At 46.2% G+C, this 26,180-nt stretch overlaps 1 protein-coding gene across 1 annotated transcript in view; it reads left to right on the top strand.

Moving 5' to 3' along the window:
* Positions 1-26,180, top strand: part of LOC112614832 (nodal modulator 1-like) — a 63,580-nt gene that overhangs the window by 35,419 nt on the left and 1,981 nt on the right. Inside the window, exons 17-29 of the mRNA XM_025371565.1 lie at positions 3,643-3,706; positions 4,254-4,349; positions 7,172-7,390; positions 7,476-7,558; positions 8,449-8,608; positions 8,752-8,878; positions 10,838-10,951; positions 12,106-12,233; positions 13,605-13,746; positions 14,634-14,717; positions 16,247-16,357; positions 18,862-18,963; positions 21,168-21,287. Coding sequence (XP_025227350.1) covers positions 3,643-3,706; positions 4,254-4,349; positions 7,172-7,390; positions 7,476-7,558; positions 8,449-8,608; positions 8,752-8,878; positions 10,838-10,951; positions 12,106-12,233; positions 13,605-13,746; positions 14,634-14,717; positions 16,247-16,357; positions 18,862-18,963; positions 21,168-21,287 — 1,550 coding nt within the window. The remainder of the gene's footprint in view (positions 1-3,642; positions 3,707-4,253; positions 4,350-7,171; positions 7,391-7,475; positions 7,559-8,448; positions 8,609-8,751; positions 8,879-10,837; positions 10,952-12,105; positions 12,234-13,604; positions 13,747-14,633; positions 14,718-16,246; positions 16,358-18,861; positions 18,964-21,167; positions 21,288-26,180) is intronic.

Below are 26,180 nucleotides of genomic sequence, written 5' to 3'. Positions count from 1 at the left end.
TTGTTTTTCTGTCTCTCTCGGGTTTGAGTTGGGTAGAGACCACTGGGCCCTTCACCTCCAAACATATACCATTGGCCAATGACCTCTCTTTATAGTGCTGTTTTAAAATTTGCATCATTTCCCACTTTGCTTAAAATCTTTCAGTGGCTTCTGTCTCTTTTCTCGTTCTTTTTTTTTTTTTTTTTCCTTTTTCTTTTTTTTTTTTTTGAGATGGAGTCTTGGTCTGTCACCCAGGCTGGAGTGCAGTGGCTCGATCTCAGCTCACTGCAGCCTCTGCCTCCTGGGTTCAAGCGATTCTCCTGCCTCAGTCTCTTGAGTAGCTGGGATTACAGGTGCCCGCTACCACGTCCAGCTAATTTTTGTATTTTTAGTAGAGATGGGTTTCACCACTTGTCCAGGCTGGTCTCAAACTCCTGACATCAAGTGATCCACCCACCTCAGCCTCCCAAAGTGCTGGGATTACAGGTGTGAGCCACTGTACCCAGCCCTCTCTCTCTTTTATAATGGCTTTTTTTGGAGACAGAATTTGCACATCATAAAACTCACCTATTTAAGATGTACAATAAAACGATTTGTAGTAAATTTACCAAGTTGCACAACTATGGCCAGAATCCAGTTTTAGACCTGTTCGTCACCCACAGTGTAAGATCCTCTGTGCCTGTTGACAGTTAATCCCTGTTTTTCAGCCATGGCCAGCCACTGATCTATTTTCTGTCCCCATGGTTTGGCTTTTTTTGGACGTTTATCATACGATGCTGGTATTTTGTCTGGCTTCTTTTATTTAGCATGTTTTTGAAGCTTATTTGTGTCATAGCACATATCAGTAGTTTGTTCCGTTACATTGCTGCATAGTATTCTGGTGTGTGGTTATATCACATTTTGTGTATCCGTTTACCAGTTGGTGGATATTTGAGTAGTTTCCAGTTTGGCGCTGTTATGACTAATGTTACGGACATTCTTGTACAAGTCTTTGTGTCCATATGTTTTCATTTTTCTTGTTTCGATACCTAGGAATGGAATTGCTGCATTGTGTGATAAATTTATGTTTAATCTTTTAAGAAACTGTCAAATTGTTTTCCACAGAGGCTGTGTCATTTGATATTCCCACCAGCAATGCATGAGGATTCCTGTTTCTTCACCTCCTTCACCAGCATTTGTTATTGTCTGTTTTATTATAGCCATCCTGGTGGATGTGAAGTCGTGTCTCATTGTGTATTTACAAACCTTGAGCTAGATACAGAGTGCTGATTGGTGTATTTACAAACCCTGAGCTAGACACAGAGTGCTGATTGGTGCACATACAATCCTCCGACTAGATATAAAAGTTCTCCAAGTCCCCATCCCGTTCAGGAGCCCAGCTGGTTTCACCCAGTGGATCCTGCACCTGGGCTGCAGGCGGAGCTGCCCGCCAGTCCCCAGCCACACTTGCACTCCTCAGCCCTTGCACTGTCCATGGGACCAGGCGCCACGGAGCAGTGGGCGGCGCTCGTTGAGGAGGCTCACGCCACGCGGGAGCCCACGGCAGGGGTAGGAGGTCAGACATGGCGGGCTGCAGGTCTTGAGCCCTGCCCTGCCCGGAGGCAGCTAAACCCACTGAGAATTTGAGTGCCGCACCTGGGCCAGCAGCTGCGGAAAGCCCCTCACTGCCCTGGGCCCTCGGCGCCGGCTGGCTGCTCCGTGTGCAGGGCCCGCAGAGCCCGTGCCCGTGCCGACGCCCGTGCCCACGGCCACGCCCGCTGGAACTCACACTGGCGCACCAGCACGGCGCGCAGCCCCGGTTCCCACCCGCACCTTTCCCTCCACACCTCCACACCTCCACACCTCTCCACAAGCAGAGGAAGGCGGCTTCCGCCTCAGCCAGCCCAGAGAGGGGCTCCCACGGTGCCCTGGCGGGCTGAAGGGCTGCTTAAGTGCCGCCAGAGTGGACACTGAGGCTGAGGAGGCACTGAGAGTGAGGGCTGCTAGCACACTGTCACCTCTCAGTTTTGTTTTGCGTTTTCCTAATGAATAATTCAGTGGCTCCTTCTTTTGGTTCCCAAGATAAAATACAAACTCCTTAACCTGACCTTAGCTCTTGTGTAACCCAGCCCTGTCTGCCACTCTCTCTATTCCAGTCACTCTGTCCTTCCGGGTGTCAGTTCAGCTGCCTTTGGCTACATGTAACAAAATTCATACAGGAGTGCCATCAGCAAGTGGTAGTTTATTTGGCTCAATAAAGAAGTGTGGCAGTGTGTAGCTGCCAGCATGGGTTCAGCAGCTGGTAGATTTTAGGAGTGGTGTCTTTGTGATTCTTTAGGCCTTTACCTTGTATTTTCTGCCTTACATTTTCAAGACGGCTAGGGTTAGAAAGCTTATGTTTAAAGGAGAAAATCAAGAAGGGGGCAGGCAAAGATTTCCTTGTGCCCCCTCCTCCAGTAAGCTATTTGTAGTATTGGCCAGAACCATGTCACATGGTTACTTCTAGCTGCAAGAGAAGCTGGGACAGTTGGATATGCTGCCCGAGGCTGAGCATGTTGCCACCCTCAACATAACCAGGGTTTGTTCTCAAGGCAGGAAGGATGCCTGTCGAGGAAACAATGGGCCAGCCTGTGAGCCAGATCCTGTGTTCTTTGTGGACGTGTCCTCCTGCCTGTCTTAGCTGGGGCCTTCTTACCCATCAGTTCAGTATTGCTTCCCTGGGGGAGGATGGTTTCCAGGGCCACTTAGGCCTGCCTCCTATGTTCTTGCTGTCAGCACTCACTTCTGTCCCCTTCTTGCATGTGCCACAATTGATATGTTTGTGACTGTCAAATGCCCCCCTCTCTCTGTGGATGGTAAACTCCATGAAGACAGGGACTACTGCTCTGTCATCTCCCACTGTGTACCCGTACCTAGCAGCATACCGAGCCAGGAGGAGGTACTCTGTTGATATTTGTTCAATGAAAGACCAAACAAAAGGAACAGAGAAACCTGATTTTTTTTTTTTTTTTTTTTGATGGTAACTACCCTGGGGCTTGTTGAGTGCAATGAAAACAGCAGGGTGGTTTTAGCTAATTTCAGGTTTTTGTAGGAAGTGTGGCCAAAATATTGGTTAATAATGATTTGGGGGAAATACATTGTTATTCCTTGTATCTTCCTGAAATTGACTGTGTTCTTCTGGCAAGTGATGAAATGTACCCTGCTCGGAATGTCCTCCCACATAGTCTCATACTTTTCTGGGGCTTCCCTTACTCCTTACCTCCTTTTTAGGAATAGTTATAGGAAGAAATTGAGGCTGTGGTTATCTCTTGGATCCTTAATAGAATCTTTTAGGTAGAAAATTATCCTCAGTCCAATTTGCAGTAGAAATGTACTTTCTGTTCCTTCTGGTGCATGGGTCTGTTCACTTGGTCTGTGCAGATTTAACTACTGTGAGTTGTTACATTGTGGAAAACGAAAACCGTGTGCCTGTGATTGGGCCATTGCATGGATCAGGTCATTGGTAAGAAGCCTTCATAGGCAGTGAAAACGATGCCTGCCCAGTATTTCTGATCCCATTATTGCAGATCTGCGATATGTTTGAGTTTTCACATGCAAAGAGCTGCCACTCGATTTCAGATGTTGAAATTGCTCAGTGTAATAGATGCCATTCTCTGAAAATTACTTTTGATTTCCTGTCTGTAGGTGTGTACAAAGTGACCCCTCGCTCCTGCCACCGGTTTGAGCAAGCGTTCTACACCTATGACACGTAAGCCTGGGAATTGAATGCTTTGTGGTGTTTGTGTACATTCCATGGAGGATTCTTCATTTACTTCAGAGAACAGAAGGAGTTTTTAAGTTTTTTTCTGAAAGAGGCAAGGTTAGGCCTTCAACAGAATTTCTAGATAAGAATTTTAAGACACTTGGATTAGTTACTGAGGAACCAGAGATAGGATCCCTTTCCCAAGAATTCTGTAACCCCAGGACAGAGGACTGTGTTTTTGAAGTGGCTTAAATAGAAGCATTGTCAAATCTCCCAGCCCTCCCTGATGAGCATCTGTCAAACTCAAGTCTGCCATTTTTATATTTTTACAGACGTGTATGGGTTTCACTGGGAATTAGAAGTGTAAAGTTTTGGAGTGGAGAATTAGTTTACTCTTTAAAATACTTCTCTGGATCTCCAGAGTTATTTTACCCCAGTCTGAGAGCAATTTTCTGTTGTATATTTAGGGTGAGGAAGGATGCCCAAAAAGGGTATTGCTGGTGATCTTCTGAGAATGAGCAGAGTCTAGTGTTTCCTCTCCTTTGATTTGTAGGTCTTCACCTAGTATCTTGACATTGACAGCCATTCGCCACCATGTCCTTGGAACTATCACCACCGACAAAATGATGGATGTCACTGTGACTATCAAGTAAGACGAGCGTTCTGCGGTGGGCTGAGGGTGGCAGGGGAGGGTGTGGATGAGGCCTAGGGAGTCTCTAATAGACTCTCTGGAAATTAGTTTTGATTTCTTATCTCTAGCCATAGATACAAATGGCCTTCCCTCTCTTATAGGACATTGCTGTCAATTCCCAGCATGCTTGATCCTTTCTTTTCTGATTCAGAAATTGCCTGTGGGTGAGGAAGAGCGTTGCGACAGCTTGTTTCATTGTCTTCAGTTTCTGTTTGAACTCTTTGTACTTCTCGTCTTTGCTAAGGAAAAAAAACCTCTGCGGTTTGTGCATTGTATTTCAAGTGTTTTAGCAGATTCGAAAAAAAATTGCCTATTTTTCTTTAGACTTTTGCTTGAAGGCTTGGGAAATAGAGATAGCACCTGGTATAAGAAGGGTCATGAGAGAGGAAGTATTTGAAAGGCAAGTCCCTCACCGAGGATCACGTTCATGAGTGAGTGTCGCCTTTCAGGGAAATTTTTGCAGTGTGGTGAGGTACCTGTGACACCCCAATTTTCTTGAGAAATGAAAGAGTTTTGGCAACATGACCGTCTCTGTCAAGTAGAATGGGAATTGGAGTCACTGTCTCCCCAGCTGCCCCTGGTGGAAGTCGCCTTTCCAGCTATGTTTCCATGTTTCTGTCCACCATCTGTTTATCCATCCATCATCTCTGCAGAGCACATGATGACTGAATAACTGAGAATCTTCGGTGTTTAGGCACTGGGCTTATGAGGCCACAGCCCCTACACTCATGGGATTGACGGTCTCCTCGGGGGAACAGTGGTCAGAGACGCACATGCAGAACTGTAAAATGACAGCTATGCTGAGTGCTTTGAGCTTGACCTTGGGGGCATGCAGGACAGGTAGGCTGCTGGGGGCCAGGCCGTGTTAAGGTCCTTCGTCTCTGTCCTATGATGCAATTGATGTGTTTTACGTAGAGGAATGACTTTTCTTCCTGAAAGGTCCCCCTATTGGCTGAGTGGAGAACAGACAGAAGAGGCCTGAGAGTGGGAGGTGGTGGAGGCAGGGAGAGGTGATGGGGGCCCCAGACTGGTGGCTGCAGAGGTGGAGAGCGACGGACTGGTCGGAGAGTTGTTGACAGACCGAGTTGATGAGACATGGCGCTAAAGTGACCACTGGGTCAGGGCGGGAGAAATGTCAGGGCTAGCCCTGGTTTTGGGTGATGGGGAGCCAGGTTTTTAGCTGGGGGTGGGTTTGCTGAGGGTCTATTGTGTGCCCAGAAGGTGCCTGTTGCTGTCTTTTCCTGTCGTTTACTGTCTTCCTACTTGGAAAGTATGAATTACTGATAGGACTAGCAATCTACCTTCTTACCAGTAGTAACTCCATATTACCTCCTTTCAGCTTGATTACATTCATTTTTGTAACTTTACAAGGGTGTTTGTGTTGCTTGCTTGTGCCGGAGGTTGTATGGACTGCATCTTCCAGCTAGACAGACACTCGGAATCCCCCTGGGGATCTTGTATTGAGCAGACCCAAAACCTGACTGCTGACAATTGCCCTCCACAGAGCCCCTCTGTGGTCTTTTCTGATTCGGAGATGGCAGCTCTCGCTTTCTCGTTGTTTCTTGATTCTTCTTTGCCTTGCTCCCTAGGCCCAGCCAATTCCTCAACAAAGCCTTGGCTTTACAGTCAAAATACACCCGTCATCTAGTCCCTTCTTACCACGTGGCCCTCAGCCCTGGTCTGACCCCCTCTGGGGGTCACTGCAGCAGCTTCCCAGCTGGCCTTTCCCTTCTTACCACGTGGCCCTCAGCCCTGATCTGACCCCCTCTGGGATCACTACAGCAGCTTCCCAGCTGGCCTTCCCTTCTTACCACGTGGCCCTCAGCCCTGGTGTGACCCCCTCTGAGATCACTGCAGCAGCTTCCCAGCTGGCCTTCCTGTTTCCGCCATTGCTTTGTGTGTTTCCTGTGAAGCAGCAAGCAATTTCTTTTATGGCAGGGATCATACCATTCCTCGACTGAAAACTCCAGTGGCTCCAGGTTGGCACCAAGCCTGTGAAGCCTCAGTCTGACACCTGCTGCCCCTTGGACCTCTCTGACGGATATGACTTTTCCGTGGGCCCCTGTGCCCCAGGCTGGGCTGGGCTTGCCATTGCTCGAACATCTGAGTGAGCTTTCTCTCCAAGGGCTTTGCACTTGGCATCGCTTTGCCCGAGCTACTGTTTACCCAGAGAGCTGCATGGCACGTTCTCTCCCTTCCTTCAGACCTTTGCTCAATGTCACCTTATCAGAAAGGTCTTGACTGTTCCTTTAATGTGAAACAGTGCTCCGGGCTCTCTGTCTTCCCACACTGCTTTATTTTTCTTTATTGCACTTTTCCTCTGGTACTATTTTTCTGTTTATTTTCTGCCCCTTCCCACTGAAATGTGGATTCCACAGAGGTAGGAAGTATGGTCTGTTTTGTCGATGCTGTATCCCTGGTGCTTAGTTCTCTATCAGAGCAGTTCTCAGTGAAGATAGAATGAAGGAACAGAAGATGGTGGCATGGAGAAAACTCCATGTCCTACATGGAAACTGACAAGTTTATATCCAGTTGCCATAAAATCAACGATATTTCATTCCAGCCCAGATCTACCAGATACTGCCACCATCACTGCGAAGCTCAGTTGTTATTTTTTGTGACACTACTAGTTTATTTAAAACTGAAGACTCGGCCACTGTGGTGTCATGATAAGGTGTCTAGTTTTTAAGTCGCAAGTCCATACTTGTAGAAAGGTCAAATTCCCACTGACGACAGAGATACGCAACTGTGTCCTAGGGGCCACCATTTCTTTCTTCCAGGTCTTCCATCGACAGTGAACCCGCCTTGGTCTTAGGCCCTCTGAAGTCTGTGCAGGAGCTGCGGAGGGAGCAGCAACTGGCTGAGATCGAGGCCCGCAGGCAGGAGAGGGAGAAGAACGGCAAAGAGGAAGGCGAAGAAAGAATGACCAAGCCTCCCGTGCAGGAGATGGTAGATGAGTTACAAGGCCCCTTCTTGTATGATTTCTCTTACTGGGCACGGTAAGCCGTCTTGTGCATTTCCCTACAGTGTCCTCTGTTCTAGGGGGACAGGACCCGCCAAACTGAAGTGTATTAATTATTTTAGGTCTGGAGAGAAAATCACCGTTACACCATCATCTAAAGAGCTGCTCTTTTATCCCCCTTCAATGGAAGCCATCGTCAGTGGAGGTAAATGTCAACTCAGTGAGTGAATGTCACACATACCTTTGCAATTGTTCCCTTGCCTGCATTTACAAGTAGATTTGTGATGTTATAGTGAAACCATCTTTGTAAGCCACCTTACATCCTCTCTGGCACACAGATGTTACTGTTGGATAGAAGGATGGATGGAAGGATGGATGGATGGATGAATGGATGGATGGATGATTTAGACAAATAAAAGTAACTTTTGCTGTTAGAATTGAGTTGATCTTTTTGGAAAAGGATTTGGTTTTCTTTGACGTTATCAGGTCGACACCAGAAGGTAGATGAAGCGCAAAGCCTCCATTGATGATCTTTGATGATCTTTGGCAGAGCATGATAGGAGGGTCTTTTTTTGGTGAATGGATGACTGAAGTGATCACTTGTGGAATATTTGTCTTTTGCTACTTATTTTTTTTTCTAGCACTATGGCTTCATTAAGCTGTGGGTATTACGTGGTTCGTGTTTGGAAGTGGAGTGTGTTGAAGAGTGTGACTTCTAGCAGGCAGGCTCTTTGGGGCAGTCTTTCTCAGTGGGTCCTCTGGAGGTTGAGTAGTACGGCCTCCTGTCTGCTGTAAAGGGTTCCCTCCTGATCTGTGGCCTCCTGTGAACCTAGGAAGAGTAGTAGTAAAAACCCGGCCTTCAACATTTTTTGATTCTCTTGCTGAAGTCCTTTGCACTGAGAAAGGCCTTTCAGGGATGAAAAGAGGCTTGGGCTGTATCTAATTATTGAGCTCCCTGGGGTATTAAATAACCGCATTTGGAACTAACTTCTAATATCTGCTTTAGCTGCTTCTGTCATGGGAAGATCCCAACCAAGAGGCTCCTGTCTGTCTGCAACCAAGCCCCATCCTTGTGTTTATTTCTTCCCCTCTTAGAAAGCTGCCCAGGGAAGCTGATCGAGATCCATGGGAAGGCAGGCCTGTTTTTAGAAGGCCAGATCCACCCCGAGTTGGAAGGAGTTGAGATTGTCATCAGTGAAAAGGGGGCGAGTTCGCCCCTGATCACAGTCTTTACTGATGACAAAGGTGCCTACAGGTGAGCCTGGGATAGAGACACATTTGCCTGGGATCAGCGTGGGAGTCCTCTGAAGAAACTGGGACCCACATTTCCTTGGGCTTGGTAAGGCTTCCTGTAGGATGTGAACAAAGCCGTTTAGCATTCTGCTTTCTCTTCTTCAGTGTTGGCCCCCTGCACAGTGACCTGGAGTACACGGTGACCTCACAGAAGGAGGGCTATGTTCTGACTGCGGTGGAAGGAACCATTGGAGACTTCAAGGCCTATGCCCTGGCAGGTGTAAGCTTTGAGGTAACTCACACTGTATTTTCAAAAGACAGTTGTATTGAGGTGTAATTAACATATAATAAAGTGCACAAAAAGGGTACAGTGTGATAGTCTTAACCTGTGAATACACCCATGAAAACACCTCCACAGTCAAAATAGTGAACACATCCGTGACCCTCAAGGTTTCCTCCTGCCCCTTGGTGATCCCTCCCTCCCACCCTTCCACTGAGCTGAAGATCTGCTTTTCATTACCATTGGTTAGTTTGCATTTTCGAGTTTTTATAGGTTGGTGCAAAAGTGATTGCGGTTTGTGCCCTCGAGAGTAATGGCAGAAACCGCAATCACTTTTGCACCAACCTATATATAAATGGAATCAGACGGGATATACTGTTTTTGTTTTTGTTTTTGTTTTGTTTTTTTGGCCTGCCTTCTTCCACGCAGCATAATTTGGAGAGCTGTTGACTTCAGCATGCTAGTGTACCTTCTGGGAAGTAGCTGAAGCTCTTATCCATAACTGTTCCATATTGAAGGACACAGAATGTTCTTACTGAGGTGTTTGCCGCCTGGCTGCCTTCCGCCGGTCCTTCCTGGGAAGAAGTGTGCTGTGATTGTACAGAGTGGGTCTGGAGATAGTTGAGAATGAATATTTATAAACTATAGGCCAAAGGAAAAGAGTGACAGATTACATCGCATAAAAATGTAAAATTCTATATTGCTGAATACATTTGGAGCCAAACTGAAAGATACTCAAACTCGGAAGAAATGTTTGTATCATAAATAATATCCCCATTTTACAAGGAGCTCTTAAAATTGGTAAGAAAAAGACAACCCGCTAGAAAAAAAATGAACAAAGATTATGAAAAGGAAATTCATGGAAGTAACGCAGGTGACTAATAAATACAGAAACATGAAGCCTCCGTGGTTACTGATGAAATGTGCTAAGGAAACTACAGTCGAAACACTGTTTTGGGGGGATTAGATTTGCCATAATTAAGACAATCTCTATTTTTTGGTAAGCATGGGTTTTCCCAAGCCTAAATAATTTACGGGACGGTAAGTGGTTATAGCCACTTTGGAATGCAATTTGATAGTATCTTTCTGAATTTAAAGTGCATGTATCCAATAATTCTGCTTTTAGGAATTGATTGTTCAGGAAAAAAAAAAAAAAAAAACCTAAGTGCATAAAGATATATATTTGGGGATATTCCGATTGTCTCTTGTGTACCAAAAAAAATAGGTGCTGTGGTTTGTCAACCCCTGCCTTAGAATGCTACGTGGTAGTTAAGAAACAGGCAGATTTCTATTGGCTGGCAGAAGAGAACCAGGATAAATTGTTGAGGAAGAGAGCAAGTTGCAGAACTGTACATGTAACATGCCATTTTTATTTCACCTCCTCCACCCACTCAATGAACTTGCCAGTCTGTGAACAGTACTACATAATGTTTATAAAATTTATGTGGGTATAGAAAGAGTTCTGGGCTGGGCATGGTGGCTCATGCCTGTAATCCCAGCACTTTGGGAGACCTAGGCAGGTGGATTGTTTGAGCCCAGTAGTTTGAGATCAGCCTGGGCAACATGGCAAGACCTGTCTCTATTTAAAAAATGCAGAAATTTAGCTGGACATGGTGGTGTGTGCCTATAGTCCCATCTCCTCAGGAAGTTAAAGCTGGAGGACTGCTTGAGCTTGGGAGGTGAAGGTTGTAGTGAGCTCAGATTGTGCCACTGCTCTCTGGCCTGGGTGACAGAGCAAGACCCTGTCTCAAAAAAAGAAAAGAAAAAAAAAGTTCTAGAAGGCTACACACCAAACTTATAAAACTTATAATGTTATTTACCTGTGGGGAGGAAGATTAGGTCCCCTGTCTTCCTTTGAGTAACAATAAAAGAAAAAATACCTTAAAAGAATGACCTCTTGACTTGTGGAATTGTTATCTTCATGGGTAGTAGGAGTTTAACCTTGCTCTGGTCTCACGTTCTCATCCCCAGATAAAAGCTGAGGATGACCAGCCCCTCCCGGGAGTCCTCTTATCCCTGAGCGGTGGCGTCTTTCGTTCCAACCTCTTGACCCAGGACAACGGCATTCTGACGTTCTCAAACCTGGTAACGTGTTTCTGCAATTTACCGCCTGCCTGTCTTCCCTGAGAGAGAGCCACGATGCAGCATGCGAGACTTACGTGTTGCTTGACAACGTGAGAAGAGAAAACCAGTGTGGAGTGGTTTCAGTTTCTTGGGGGCCCACAGTCATTAGAGTATTGCTCTTACTCAAACTTAATGCTGCTGATTCATGTTCTCTTCCACACGCGCCTCTTGTTTTCTGATCACCCGCTTGTCACTAAGACAGTGTAATTAATTTCCCTGGCCACAACGGCTCGTCTCTCGGGCAGCTTCTTGTTTTGCTGCGGAATCATGTTTATGATGCTGAGTCTTTGGTGGTTAGCTTGCGTTTCTTCTGAAAGGCACATTCCACCTGGTGGGAAGAGAGCAGCAGTTTTTCTTTGGAGATGCAGTCGGAGGCCCTGACTGCTGGGATTCAGGAAGTGTGTGTTAGTTGGTCATCTTGTCAGTTGTGGTAACAAAGTGGCTGTAGTGGGGCTGTTGCAGACCGGGCAGCGGGGGCATCTGAAGACACCACTTTGCAGTGATGCAGACTGCTCCTTACTTGCTGTGTCCTATCAGGCAAGTTACTTTGCCTCTCTGAGCCTCAGTTTCTTTATTCATTAAATTCAAATACGGGCCAGGCATGGTGGGCCACACCTGTAATCCCACCGCTTTGTGAGGGTGAGGCAGGAGGATCGCTTGAGCTTGGGAGTTTGAGACCAGCAACATAGGAAGACCCCGTCTCTACAAAAAATAAAAAAAATTAGCTGGGCATGGCGGTGCATGCCTGTGGTCCCAGGTACTCAGGAGGCTGAGGTGGGAGATTTGCTTGAGCCCAGAGGCTATGGTGTGCTTTGATCGTGCACTCCATCCTGGGGGACAGAGTTAGGCCCTGTCTCCAAAAAAAAAAAAAAAAATATGACTTCTACCTCGCAGAGTCGTTGCAGGCAGGTGATACCGGCAGCTGCCATTGTTAGGGCTGTAATTGCCGTTACCTGACTGTGAGTAGTGATTGTAGACAGAGGATGACCATTTCTGGCTGCCTGGGAAGCCACGGCACTCCTCTTGTGTAATTCTGGTCCATCATGACCTTCACCCCTCACTTTTAAACCATGCCTAGATGTGGCTGCTGAGGTTCAGTGTGATTATCTTGGCAGAGCCCTGGCCAGTATTACTTCAAACCCATGATGAAGGAGTTCCGGTTTGAGCCGTCCTCACAGATGATCGAGGTGCAGGAAGGCCAGAACCTGAAGATCACCATCACGGGGTACCGAACCGCTTACAGGTAAGTGCCCCAGCCATCCGGCTGTCTTTCAGGGCTGGGCTGGCAAATCACATTCAGGCTTCTGTTGCCTGGAAACGCATCCCAGGCTTCACGTTGATTTTACCTGGGAGGCAAGGGAGATGAGATACGTGGGCAAAGGAATTTTGACTGCTGCCCTTCTCTCCCAGTCTCAAATTTCCTATTTTGGAATTAGCTTGAGGGAGTCTGTTGAGTTGCTAAAAGCTTTTATTTATTTTTTATTTTTTGAGACAGAGTTTCACTCTTCTTGCCCAGGCTGGAGCACAATGGTGCATTCTCGGCTTACGGCAACCTCTGCCTCCTGGGTTCCAGCAGTTCTCTTGTCTTGGCCTCCCAAGTAGCTGGGACCACCACCATGCCCGGCTAAATTTGTATTTTTAGTAGAGATAAGGTTTCACTTTGTTGGCCAGGCTGGTCTCGAACTCCTGACCTCAAAGATCTGCCTGCCTTGGTCTCCCAAAGTATTGGGATTACAGGCGTGAGCCACCGTGCTTGGGCACTTTTATTTTTTAAAAGAGTTTCAAACCTTAATTAAATTACTAAAAGGAGAAAATGTGCTCAGTTGAATAAAACTTCAAAATGCTGAAAAGAGTATAGTGTAAAATTTCGCCTCTGTCCCATCTCCCAGTCACACAAGTTCCTCTTCTGGGAGACAACCAGTACTTCCAGTTTTTCTGAATGCTTCCAGCTGTAGATAGATAGATACACGTTAGTGTCTGGCAAGGCACAGTGGCTCACACCTATAATCCCAACAGTTTTGGAGGCTGAAGTGGGAGATCCACTTGAGTCCGGAAGTTAAAGACCAGCCTAGGCAACATGGCAAGACCCCCTCTCTACAAAAAAATAAAAATAAAGAATAATTATTTTATTCTATAGAAAAATATCTATAGATAGATACATACATATATACATGTATACACACACACGTATTTTTTGTACACTTATACAGAATCACTTTAGATGAAGAGTAATTGGAAAGATTGGGTTTAGAAAAATGGACCATTTTCTACTGAATATGTGGAGTGAAAGAGGAAGTGAGTTATTTCCGTGTTATTGAAAGTTCCATTATTTCAAATAAAGCCTGGAAAGAATAAAATAAAGCCTTAACCTTCTTAAATTACAGTTTTCCAGAGCATCCTTCAAAATGTATGAGGAGAGAAATTGATGGCAGCTTATCCCTCTGGCGGGAAGGTGTGGTTTGGAAGTGGGCTGGCCACACCAAGTTGCCTGGGTCATTGGGGCACAGTTCTCCACTGAGCTATTTTGCCCTGTAATTGTTGGTAAATGGGAAACACTTGGGTCCTTCAGATCACCATGAGAATATCTCATTCGTGCCTTTTCTTGCCATACTAGTTGCTATGGCACAGTGTCCTCCTTAAACGGAGAGCCCGAACAAGGGGTTGCCGTGGAAGCGGTGGGCCAGAATGACTGCAGCATTTACGGAGAAGACACTGTGACAGACGAAGAGGGCAAGTTCAGATTACGTGGATTGCTGGTGAGACTTGGAACGTGTTTTCTTAAGGGATGTTTTTTTCATCCTGTGTCCAGAAGTGTCTTGTGGCCGCAAGACTGCCAGGAGTGGGGTGGGTGAGAGGGCTGGGGTGGGGCCCTGGAGCCCTCCCAATTCTTACCTTAATTGGTACCATTTGCCCTTTTTCTAGCCAATAGGTCAGATCAAAGATCTGTGGCGCAGTGGAGTTTGAAAACCATGGGTTTAGTAGGACTTCTTCCTAGCAGTGTGTAGCCATGGCTTATGCCAGGGCTCTCGAGCCAAATGCCTATGGAGCCAGAAGAGCAGTGTGAACAGGGGAGGAGGCTGGGCGAATGACAGGGAGTGGTGAGGGCTGTGGAAAGGGACAGCCTGTCACTTGGCTCCAGCTTATTGTAGCCATCGGGGAAGACAGACTCAGGGTTGCCAGATCATTGAAATTTTAAAAAGAGAAGTCAGAAATTCCCACTTCCCAGAAATAATACCCAACACAAGTATTTGGGAATGCCTAAGATGGACATTCCAGATGTCCATCAATGTGTATATATGGGTAGAGGGGAGGGGCGGATGGAGAGGAGAAACATCTTAGAAGACTAAGAGTGCATAGTATGCTTGGAATTTTGAAATAAACCAAATTTGATTTATTTGGGGTAGAAGAAAATGAAACTGAGTTGGGATTGAAGGAGTCTCAAAATTTCAGGTGTTTCCACACTAGGCGTGTTCTTAAAGGAACTCTAGACTCTCAAGAAGGTTAACAGGCCACAGATTGGGAAATGAGGGGACAGAAATGCCCCTGGTCTGTCTTAGTGACCTCGTGCACCAAACCAGGCTTGGACCATGCATGATATGACAAGCCCCCTTTCTAGAGAATTGACTCCTGAGTTTATTTGCAGCCGGGATGTGTGTACCACGTTCAGCTCAAGGCAGAAGGCAACGACCACATCGAGCGGGCGCTCCCCCACCATCGGGTGATTGAGGTAAGGCATTAAGTGCTGCCGCTGCACTGGGGTGTGGGTGCCTCCCTGATCAGAAGTCCTCCCGTCTCCTCTGGCTGTCTGCCTTTCGTCTGTGGCAGGGGCAACTTTAATCCTAATTAAGGGTCCTCTTAGAATAGTGTCATCTTCACAAGCAACATTTTATGTGGGTTTTTAATGAACAGCGTTGCTGTCACGCATCCACAAAGGAAATTGGAACTGTTGTATCCTCCCCCCCGACTCGCCCTGTAAGCTCTGATCATTATTCCACAAGTTAAGGATTTTAAGTCATAAGCGGCATTTCAAATCAAGGGACAATAATAGAAAGAACATGGGCTTAATAGGTGGCAGGGCCACCCAATTTTCTTAGGTTCAGATGACCTTTTCCTGCTCCCATTTGGTGGGCAGAGTTTTTTGATATTCAAGATTATGACCTAGCTAAATTAATCCCTAAAGAGGACGTCCTTTGAGTCACAGGATGTGGCCTGGGAATCATTTGAAGTAAGGCTTTTCTGTCACTGAATAACTCTTATTGGGAAGACTGGAGGGCTTAGGTGGGGTAAGAGGGGCTGCCTCTCTTAGTGGCTTTATTTAGGTGGCTTCATTATGCATGAAGATTGTGAGGAGTTTGGAGGGAGGATGTTGGGCCAGTTAGAACTTTTGACCTAGGAAGTGGATTTTCTTTTTTTTGAAACGGAGTCTCACTCTGTCACCCAGGATGGAATGCAGTGCCGCGATTTCGGCTCACTGCAACCTCTGCCTTGTGGGTTCAAGTGATTCTCCTGCCTCAGCCTGTAGCTGGGACCACAGGCGCAATCCATCACCCCTGGCTGATTTTTGTATTTTTAGTAGAGACGGGGTTTCATCATGTTGGCCGGCTGGTCTTGAACTCCTGACCTCAGGTGATCTGCCCACTTGTGCCTCCCAAAGTGCCGTGCTTATAGGCATGAGCCACTGCACCGGGCCAGAAGTGGATTTCCTTGATGTCTTTACGGTGTTGGCATTTTAAATGGCTGGAATGACTGCATCTCACACCAAATGCTTTGCATGTTCTCGGTGTAGTAACTTAGGCCAGGATCACTAGTATAACATGGACTGTGGCCGGGCAGGTAGGAAAGGGAAGGGGGCTGGCCCTCTGGGGTCTCGCAAACGCCATGTACAGACCCCATGCAGAGGGGGTGCTGTGACTCTGCCCCTGCTCCAGCAGGCAAGGACATCCTTCTCCTTTTTTTAAGAGAAGCTGGAAAATCTGGCTTCATATATGAAATTTCTTAATTTTTAACATTTTGGCCAGCAATTAAAACTTAGAAAAAAAAATACTGTGCTCTCGAAATGAAATGTGTCTATGGGCCAGGGATAGCCGTCTTCTGTCAGTTTGTGACCTTGGACGTAGGGTACTCAATGACAAACTTCGCTTCCTTAATGTGAGAAGTAAAGTTTGCCGTGAAGCAGCTCTCAGGCCGTCGGATGACTGGCATAGAAGTTCCTCCTCCAGCTTTCTCATTACTGGCATTCCCTGTTTCTCTCTCTAGGTTGGGAATAATGACATCGATGATGTAAACATCATAGTTTTCCGGCAGATTAATCAATTCGATTTAAGTGGAAATGTGATCACTTCCTCTGAGTACCTTCCTACATTATGGGTAAGACCAGACTTTAAACTCCAAATATTGTGTTCCCTTTGGCTTTGAGACGAGTGGGAATGGGATGTTTTTGGTTTTGTGCCTGTCTCGTGCCTTAGGTGTGATAGGTGGAGGTGCTCCAGAGTGCCGCCTGCTGAGGGCTGAGGTTGAGATTTAAGAACCTCGGACCACAACACGTATTTGGGAGAGTGATTGCCAGTTGTGAGAGAGAATGTATTCCAGTTTCAGATAACTGTCTGCCTTCAATTAATCTTCCAAAGAATTATAGTAGAAGCCTGATCAATGATCAATAAAATATGGAATCTAACGTGGAAAGCCAATTTTAAAGATTAAGTGCCTTGTAACTTTTAAAATTTTCTCTGGAGTGGAGGTCATGTTAGACGTTCTTGCATTGGTATAAAGAAATGCCTGAGGCTAGATAATTTAAAAGTAAAGAGGTTTCATTGGCTCCTGGTTCTGTAGGCTGTACAGGAAGCATAGTGGGGAGGCCTCAGCAGGCTTCTAATCATGGCAGAAGGTGTAGTGGGAGCAGGCATGTCATGTAGCGGAAGCTGGAGCAAAAGAGAGAGAGGTGGGGGCGCGGTGCCACACACTTTTAAATGATCAGATCTCACAAGACCTCTATAATGGAGACAGCACCAAGCCACGAGGGATCCACCCTATGATCCAGTCATCTCCCACCAGGCCCTACCTCCAGCACAGGGGATTACAATTCAACATGAGATTTGGGCAGGGACAGAAAATATCCAAACAGTATCAGAGGTGGTGGGCGGTGGGCTGGAGAGCAGCTGGTCTGGGCTGTCTCTTGTCTCCAGTAGTGACTCACCTTGCTGCCTTGGCCAGTCACTTCATTTCCACATGCCTCGACTTGGTCCTCTGTAAAACCTAGATTTTGGACTCAGAGATGTCTTATAATCTTGTTCAGCTCTAACAAAATCTCCATGTTGCCATTAATGAAGAAATGTTTATAAAATACCCTGCAGACCCTCTGCAGATGTTAATGATTTGCTCTGGGGGTATATTGTTAAGATGTACTTGTAGCTTTATAAGCAGGTAAGTATTTGGCATGGGTGAGGAAGTGTGTGTGGGCTTTAGTCCACTCTGTCAAGGGCTTGCAGGCGTGTGCTTGTGGGGACCAGGCAGGTAATGTCAGAGAGTGCAGAGGGTTGAGTAGGGAGGGGGGCAAACTGAGGAACTCCTGCCCTGTCCATGAGGGGCACAGGGGAGGGGAGGAGGCAGAGGGGAGGGAGGAGGCAGAGAGGAGGGGAGGAGGCAGAGGGGAGGGGAGGAGACAGAGAGGAGGGGAGGAGACAGAGGGGAGGGGAGGAGGCAGAGGGGAGGGGAAGAGGCAGAGGGGAGGGGAAGAGGCAGAGGGGAGGGGAGGGAGGAGGCAGAGGGGAGGGGAGGAGGCAGAGGGGAGGGGAGGAGGCAGAGGGGAGGGGAGGAGGCAGAGGGGGGGGGGGGAGGCAGGGGGGAGGGGAGGGCGCCGCTCTCTGGTTCCTGATTGTTGCAGTGCTGGAATTGAGGCTCAAGGCTGGTGTCATTTCCCAGTTTTCCAGAGAAGCTAGAAATTAGAATTATTTGAAATCACCTGATTTTTAAACATAGTCGGTGAATTCAAATTTACTTAAGATGTTATACAAGGCAAAAGAACACATAAGGGGTCTTTGATGTGACCCATAAGCCTTCAGTCTGTGACTTTCATTTTAGGAAATTTCCCCTTGTGTGTTATGTAGAAGGGTGCCAGCGTGGGCCCAGGGAGGTGGTCCTGGCATTCTCTTGTGGCAGGTGCAGTGTGGCATCCTCACAGCCTTTGCCATCAGCCAGGACTGCACCTTAGTCTTGCTCACGCCCCATCCTGGATGGGAGTGAGAACAGGCAACAACCCCAGAAATAAAGCCAGAAACCAAGTACTCCAGTGCCTCCTGAAGCAGCGTGGAGAGCCAAGTTCATGATGGGATGCGTTTTGAGTTTAACAGATACTGGAGTTAAGGTGACATCATATGATGAGGCAGTGCGAGGCGGGAACCCTCAGGAGTCCTCAGGGGGTTGAGTCCCAGGCTCCACCATGTGTAAGCTGTGTGACCTTAGGTGGCTTTGGCTCTCTGGGTCTCCATAGGGATAATAACAATGCCTGTTTTGTAGTCAGGATTGGCGATAATGTAGATAAAATATCTGGCGCCTGCCTGACATGTTGCAGATGTTCAACACGTGTTAGAAGCTATTCTTTCTAATATTACTATTATATTAACTCATATGACTATTTTGAGCAAGAACATAGGTAGTGAGAATCTGATTTGAATCAATTTCTGTGCATGGTGCATAACTGGATGAAATCTCAGATGACAGAGGCATGTGTGATGTCTATGGAGGGAGCTTTCTTTTTCAAATATCCGTGTTTCCAAAGACACCCACCCAGAGAGCGGCTGTCCTGAGGATGTCTGATAGGAAATATTGATTGTGTTTCAGTTTCAAAGCATCTCCGGCTTTGTTTCTCTCTCCAGGTCAAGCTTTATAAAAGCGAAAACCTTGACAATCCGATCCAGACAGTTTCCCTTGGCCAGTCCCTGTTCTTCCATTTCCCCCCGCTGCTCAGAGACGGCGAGGTAATGCCTGTGGCCGGATTCTACCTTCTGCCTTTGTTTTAATAATTCTGCTATTTAGTTTAAGAAAGCACAGTTCTCTCCTTTTCTCCCTAAACACCACTCTGCAGAAATGCACTCTCTGAATCAAAAGAGGTTGAGTTCTGTAGGGATTATTTTTTCTTCATTGTTTTTCTATTTACAAAAAGAATACATATTCATGACAGGAGATTTTGGAAAAAAGAAAAAAAAAAGACATAAGCCCATCATCCAGAAATAGCCACTGCTAACGTGGTGATTGGTATCCTTTGGGTGTTTTTTCAGGCACGTGTGTGCCTGCATGTATAAATATAAATAGACATTCATTTTAATAATTCAAAACTTACGCTGTTTTGTACATTGTTTTGTAATCTGTGCCTTTCAATGAAGAATTTATCACAAATCTGTTCCTCATCATTAAATCTTTTTTTTTTTTTTTTTTTGAGACAGAGTCTCACCTTGTCGCCCAGGCTGGAGTGCAGTGGTGCGATTTTGGCTCACAGCAAGCTCCACCTCCCGGGTTCACGCCATTCTCCTGCCTCAGCCTCTGGGGTACCTGGGACTACAGGCACATGTCACCACGCCCAGCTAATTTTTTTTTTTTTTTTTTTTGTATTTTTGGTCGAGACGGGGTTTCACCATGTTAGCCAGGATGGTCTGGATCTCCTGACCTTGTGATCCACCCGCCTCAGCCTCCCAAAGTGCTGAGATTACAGGCGAGAGCCACTGTGCCCAGTTAAATCTTTCATACTGTGATTTTTATGGAGAGTAGTCCGTAAACTAGGAAATGCCATGATTTATTTAATCAAGGCCTACTGTTGGGCATGATCAACTCTTGCGCTTTGAACATATCACCCCATGCTTTCCTTCTAGGAAGGTTTCTGCTAAGAAGTCCACTTTTAAAAATGCCTTGTAATTTTTAAAAATTTCTGTATTTTAAAATTCTGCTGTTTAGTTTAAGGAAACACAGTTTCCTCATGATGGGGGATCCGCTGAATGAGATGAGTTGCTTTTCTCTTCCTGCTTTGAAATTTTTCTCTGTCTTTGATAATCTGATTATAATGTGTGTTGTGTAGAACACTTGCAGCTTGACCTTTTTGGTGTCCTTTGGGTTCCATGAATCTGGATGTCTCCCTCCTTGGAACTGGAAGGTTTTCAGCCATTATTTTGGACATCATTTACTGACTATAAAGTACTTATTATCAATTCTATTTGGATAGAGCTAACTTGTAGTTGGTGTGGGGAGTACAAACTTTGCAAAGAATTTGGTTCTTTTCTGGTGGTCTTAGCCTGAGGATGTCAAGTGTGAGCCTAGGGGGTAACGTTCCCTCTCCTGGCTCCTTACCACCTGCTGTGAGAACGATCTACTCTGGCCCTTCTCTGTGGAAAATGACTGCAAAATAATGAAACAGGCTGTCATGGAATTTTCCCCTCCTCTTTCTCCAGGGGTGTTGAAATAGTCACTTTCTACCGCAATGTGGAAACATCTTGGGCTTTGAGATCACACTTCCCCTGAGTTCAGAGCCTTCATAGATGTGTGGCAGCCTTCTTAGCTGAGTGACCCTGGGCAAGTTACTCCTAGTCTCTTCATGCTTGACTTTCCTCATCTATAAGACAGGGGTGATGATCCCAACCTTGCCAGTGGTTGAAAGCAGAGCAGCCACGGGCCTCATGCAGTGTGTGTGGTGCCTGGCACCTGGTCGGTGCTTAGCACACAGAGCTGTGGCTGCCCCTGGTGCTGTTCCAGGGATGCTGTATTTTTAGGATTTGCCAGCTTATGTGCCTCTCAAACATCGTCCCTTAGAAATCAGCCTCGTTGTGGATCCTCAGTTGTATCACATACCTCCCTAATCAGAATTGGCTCATAATAATTTTTTGTGTTTCATAAAGTCAGATCCTCAGAGGACCGTAATTGTCAAGGTTGAGTACTCATAACAAGAGCTGCAGGCTCTGACAGCCTTATCAGAAGCCACAGTCTCAGAGACACTGGGGACACACGCCCGCCACTGCTAGAATAGCCCACTGAGGTTGCTACTTTGAAGGTAGCAACCTTGGTTTGGATGTGTAGACTTGGGGATTTCTTTAAAAACATAAAGTTCTTTACATCACAGCCATATGTTAGGTTTTAGTTTTCATTTGCTTTGCCAGAGCTGTCCTTATAAAAATAACTTCTTCCCATGTGTGTATAGAACTATGTTGTGCTTCTGGACTCCACACTCCCCAGATCCCAGTATGACTACATCTTGCCTCAAGTTTCTTTCACCGCAGTGGGCTACCATAAACACATCACCTTGATTTTTAATCCCACGGTAAGTAAAAGACGGAGTTTAAAAAAAAATAATGGATTGTGTTTGGTGGCTCATGCCTGTAATCCCAGCACTTTGGGAGCCCAAGGCTGTTGGATCTCTTGAGCCAGGAGTTTCAGACCAGCCTGGGCAATATGGTCAAACCCCATCTCTACAAAAAATACAAAAATTAACTGGGCGTGGTGGATTATATATATATAGTCGTGGCTACTCGGGAGGCTGAGGTGGGAGGATCACCTGAGCCTGGGAGGTCGAGGCCTCGATGAGCCATGATCATGTCCCTGCACTCCAGCTTGGGTAACAGAGTGAGACCCTTACTCCGGAAGAAGAAAAACAAAACAAATCCAAACAATCCATGGGGTGGCGAGAGAAGGTGTGCCGTACAACCTGTGCTCCAGATTGCAGGTTGCAGGGCAGATATTTAAAGGGCTCCTGGCATTGGGTCACTTTCTCGTTCTGCCTTCTGGATTCTGGGCTTCCCCAGATAGTTTTTAGCTTTTCTGAGCCCTGATGCCTGCGATTTCCTTTGAGGAGGAAACTGGTAACAAGAGCAGTGTAATTGTTTAGATCAGTGGCTCAGGAATGATTTTGGGGGAGGAGGGACACCACTACCCCGTTGCTGGTGTGACGTGTGCTCCTCCGTGAGGGGACACATGGTACATGGCCACTCAAACCTCTAGAACCAACTGCTACTTTACGGGAAATAGAGAGGACCCAGGAGCCACAAATGACTCCACAGGGATGCAGGATAAACACCTGGCGCCTGATTTGTTTGACAAATAAATTGCAAGGAAAAAAAAAACCCAACAACAGATGGACAGAATACCTGTGGGTTAAAAGAAACTTAATTTATCGCTTAATTCGGTACAATATGTGGCCCTTAGTATATGCAATATGTGTATCTGTTGCATACAGTCTGTCCTGTATCCGATAGACTGGAACCGTGGAACAAACAAAACGTACAGGTATCTTTCATCTTCTTGATAAAAGTATTTAGCGATTCCTAAAGCTCAGGTGCAATATTGTCACCTGATGATTAAACTGACACATCAGGCATGACAAACACAGAGTCCAGGGCTCAGCCTCAGGACTGCTGATTCTGAATTTGACAGGGGGTGAAAGTGTAGCACAAAAGTCTGCATTAAAAAACAAAAATCTGGCCTCATAGCTACTGTATTGGTCATTGCTTCTAGGCCTTTTCAGTGGGAAGAATAAGAATTTTCTTGTTTTCAAAAAATATAGCTGTAAATGGAACCATGTCTTCCGATCCTCCTTATCCCTCTTTTGATAACTGCACAGCGTTTCTCCGTGTGGATATACCATATGTCTTAGGCCATTCGGGCTGCTGTTTTGTAACTTAGACTGGGTAACTTATAAACAACCAACATTTATTTCTTACAGTCCTAGAGGCTGGGAACTCCAGGATAAGGCATTGGCAGATTTGGGGTCTGGCGAGGACTTGCTGTCTGCTTCACAGATGGTGCCCCCTAGCTGTGTCCCCACAAGGCGGAAAGGGGCAAACCAGTCCCCTCAGGCCTCTTTGATAGGGGCATTAATCCCTGACTGAGTCATCTCCTAAAAGGGGTGTCGTCTTGATACTGTCACATTGTGGATTAGGGTTCAGCCTGTGAACTCTGGAGGCACAGACACATTCAGATCCTGGCACTACATGTAGGATTTTCAGTTCGCCCCAGGTTGAGGGGCTTTTGTGTTGTTACTGGTTTTCTGCTAATGCACATAATATTACACATAACCCTTTAACAAATTGCCTCGTGCATGCATGTTTTTGAATGTTCGTCAGTCTCTCTTTGGAACACACTCCCAGAAGTGAAATTGCTGAGGCAAAGGGTAAATGCATCCGGAATTCTGATTGATCCGGCCACTTCCCTTCCATGGGGTTTTACTGTTTTGTATTCCCGCCAGCAGTGAATGAATACCCTTTTCTCCCCAACACAGTATGTTGTCAAATTTTTCAATGTTTGCAGTCTAATAGATGAGAAGTGATATTATCTCAGTGTACTTTTAATTTGCATTTCTCTCTCTTCATGTGGTTAAGAGCCATTTGTATTTTCTGTGAACTGTTTAACCTATTTCTATAGAATTTTTGGTCTTTTTCAACTGTTTTCAGCTCTTTGTATATTAGGAATATTAACCCTTTGTAATGTCTGTTGTACGTATTTTTCTCAGTTTGTCGTTTATCTTTTCACTTGGCTTATGCAAAGATTTACTTATTTCTATGTTAGATGTGTTGATATTTTTCCTATTGCTTCTGGATTTTAAAGTCATAGGAAGGTTTTCTTCCTTCCCAGCTTTTATAGGAATTTATCGTGTTTTTTTTCAGGGGGACTTTTATGATTTCTCTTTTTACATTTAAACTTCTCTATCCATTTGGAGTTTTTCCTGGTATAGGTGTGTGAAGTATGGCTCCAAATTGTCTTTTTCCACATGCTATCCAGTTGCCATGTCATGCTTTTTAAACGCCATCCTGCATGGGAGGTGGACAGGAATTACCTCTCATTTAGAGATGAGAAGATGGGAACGTAGAAGGAGATGTGAGCAGCGCAAGGTCACCAGCTCACGCGGAGCAGAGCTAGGGCTTGAGCAGAGCTCTGCTGCTGATTCCGGGCTTCTGTGAAGAGTGGTTCATGCTCAGTGAGCCTGTAAATATGATCATACCTAAACAAGAGAGTTTTTCTCATGACCCAGGAGGAAGCGCTTCCTTGTTCTTCCCAGCAGAGACCTGGTTAGAAAGTGCCGGAGAGGGCTAGGTGCGGTGGCTCACGCCTGTAATCCCACCATTTTAGGAGGCTGAGGTGGGCGGATCACTTGAGGTCAGGAGTTTGAGACCAGCGTGGGCAATGTGGTGAAACCCCATCTCTACTAACCATACAAAAATTAGCCAGGCATGGTGGCGCGCATCTGTAATTCCAGCTGCTCGAGAGGCTGAGGCAGGAGAATTGCTTGACCCGGGATGCAGAGTTTGTAGTGAGCTAAGATAACCCCACTGCACTCCAGCCTGGGCGACAGAGCAAGACTCTGTCTCAAAAAAAAAAAAAAAAAAAAAGTGCCAGAAAGGTAAGCATATGCAAGAACCACTTAGCTTTGTTTGGGGCTGCACTGTGGCCCCATTGGGTGGGAGAGGCTTCTGTGAAGGCCGTTGACAGCTGCAGGCAGTGACATTCTCAGAAGCCCCTAGCAGACAGCTCATCTGGGCTCAGGGACACACCTGAGAGCCGGTGGCAGGAATGTAGGGACACTGCTTGGTGGTGGCCGAGCAGCCCAATGTCGTAGCTGCTGCCTGGCACTTCGGAGAATGTGAGAAACTGTGCCTGCCGGGGCTTGGATTCCCGAGCAGGGCCAAGTGATGAATGAAGGGAGCGCCTGCTCTGTACCACCCTGCACAGGGCCCTCACAGGTTGATCCTTACAGTAAACCTTCGAGCAGGTGTGCCGTTCCTCCCATTTCCACAGAAGCCCAGAAACATTGAGTCACTTCCTGAGTGTTAGTCAGCAGAACCAGGACTCAGGTGAGGCAGTTTGTCTCAAGCCATGTGGTTTCCGCCTCGTTCTGCCCTCCTCGTGATGAGTGGCTCAGCATTGCACGTTCACGGGGGCTTTGTAAGCACATTGGTTTCCTTCTTTGTTGTGACTGCCCACGGCCTCGCGACTGGATTTGACTCAGTATTCTGTGCACTGCTGAGCATTTCACATACTCATTTCATCGAGTTTCACAGCGTCCACCCCTAGTGGGTGTTGTTCATACAATCTCCATGTCATAGTTGAGTAAACTGAGTCTCAGCGTGGGTGCCTGAGTTTACCCACTGAGGCCTGGGACCTGAGCCTACACTCAATCACTCTAATTCCTGCTGAATTAAACTTTTATTTACATATTTATTTATTCATTTTTTTTTTTTCTGAGATGGAGTCTTGCTTTGTCGCCCCTGCTAGAGTGCAGTGTCATGATCTTGGCCCACTGCAACCTCTGCCTCCTGGGTTCAAGTGATTCTCCTGTGTCAGCCTCCTGAGTAACTGGGATTACAGGCGTGCACCATCGCTCCTGGCTAATTTTGTATTTTTAATAGAGATGGGGGTTTCACCATGCTCGCCAGGCTGGTCTTGAACTCCTGACCTCAGGTGATCTGCCCACCTCAGCCTCTCAAAGTGCTGGGATCACGGGCATGAGCCACCGCGCCTGGCCTGAATTAAACTTAAGTGTTTACTTCAGTGGAAAAATGGGTTGGGATCTAAGAGATGTCCAGAAATACAGGAGTAGGCAGTTGGAGATGGAAATCTGTTCCTGCCCTTACTCTTTCATTTATGAAAGGGCATCCCAGGTACAGTGTCCCCCACAGTCACTTTCTAGCCCAGCAGTTCTCGGATGGGTTGGTTGCAGGACCGCTTTATACTGTTAAAAATTATTGAGGATTTTAAAGAGTTTGAGTTTGCATGGATTGTCTCTGTGTGTATTTATCATATTAGTAATTAAAACTGAGATGTTGAAAACACAAGAACCCACAAGCCACACATTCCATTAGTTGTGAGCGTGATGACATCAGGGCACGTTGCCTCTGGAAAAGTCCACTGTGCGCTTGTGAACAAATGAGGTGGAAAAGGCACATCACATCTTACTATTGTCATGAAAATAGCTGCAGCCTTGGGAACCTCCTGAGAGAGGTGTCCCGGTACCCTACACTGAAAACATTGCTCTGGCTCATTAACTTGTTTTTATCATTACTGGAAAGTTCTCATTTCATTTATTTGTTTCTTTTATAGGAGTAGAGTGGGCTAATAGGATCTAGGTCCACTTGATGCTTTAGAACCCAGCATTTCAGGGGCTTTAGCAAGATGGAAATTTCTGTCTCATGTCAAGTATCCAGGAGTGACCAGTGCAGAGATA

The sequence above is a fragment of the Theropithecus gelada genome, chromosome 20 (assembly GCF_003255815.1).
Source record: "Theropithecus gelada isolate Dixy chromosome 20, Tgel_1.0, whole genome shotgun sequence".
NCBI lineage: Eukaryota > Metazoa > Chordata > Mammalia > Primates > Cercopithecidae > Theropithecus > Theropithecus gelada.
The sequence above is the reverse complement of the archived record's forward strand: the minus strand, read 5'-3'. Positions and strand labels throughout refer to the sequence as shown.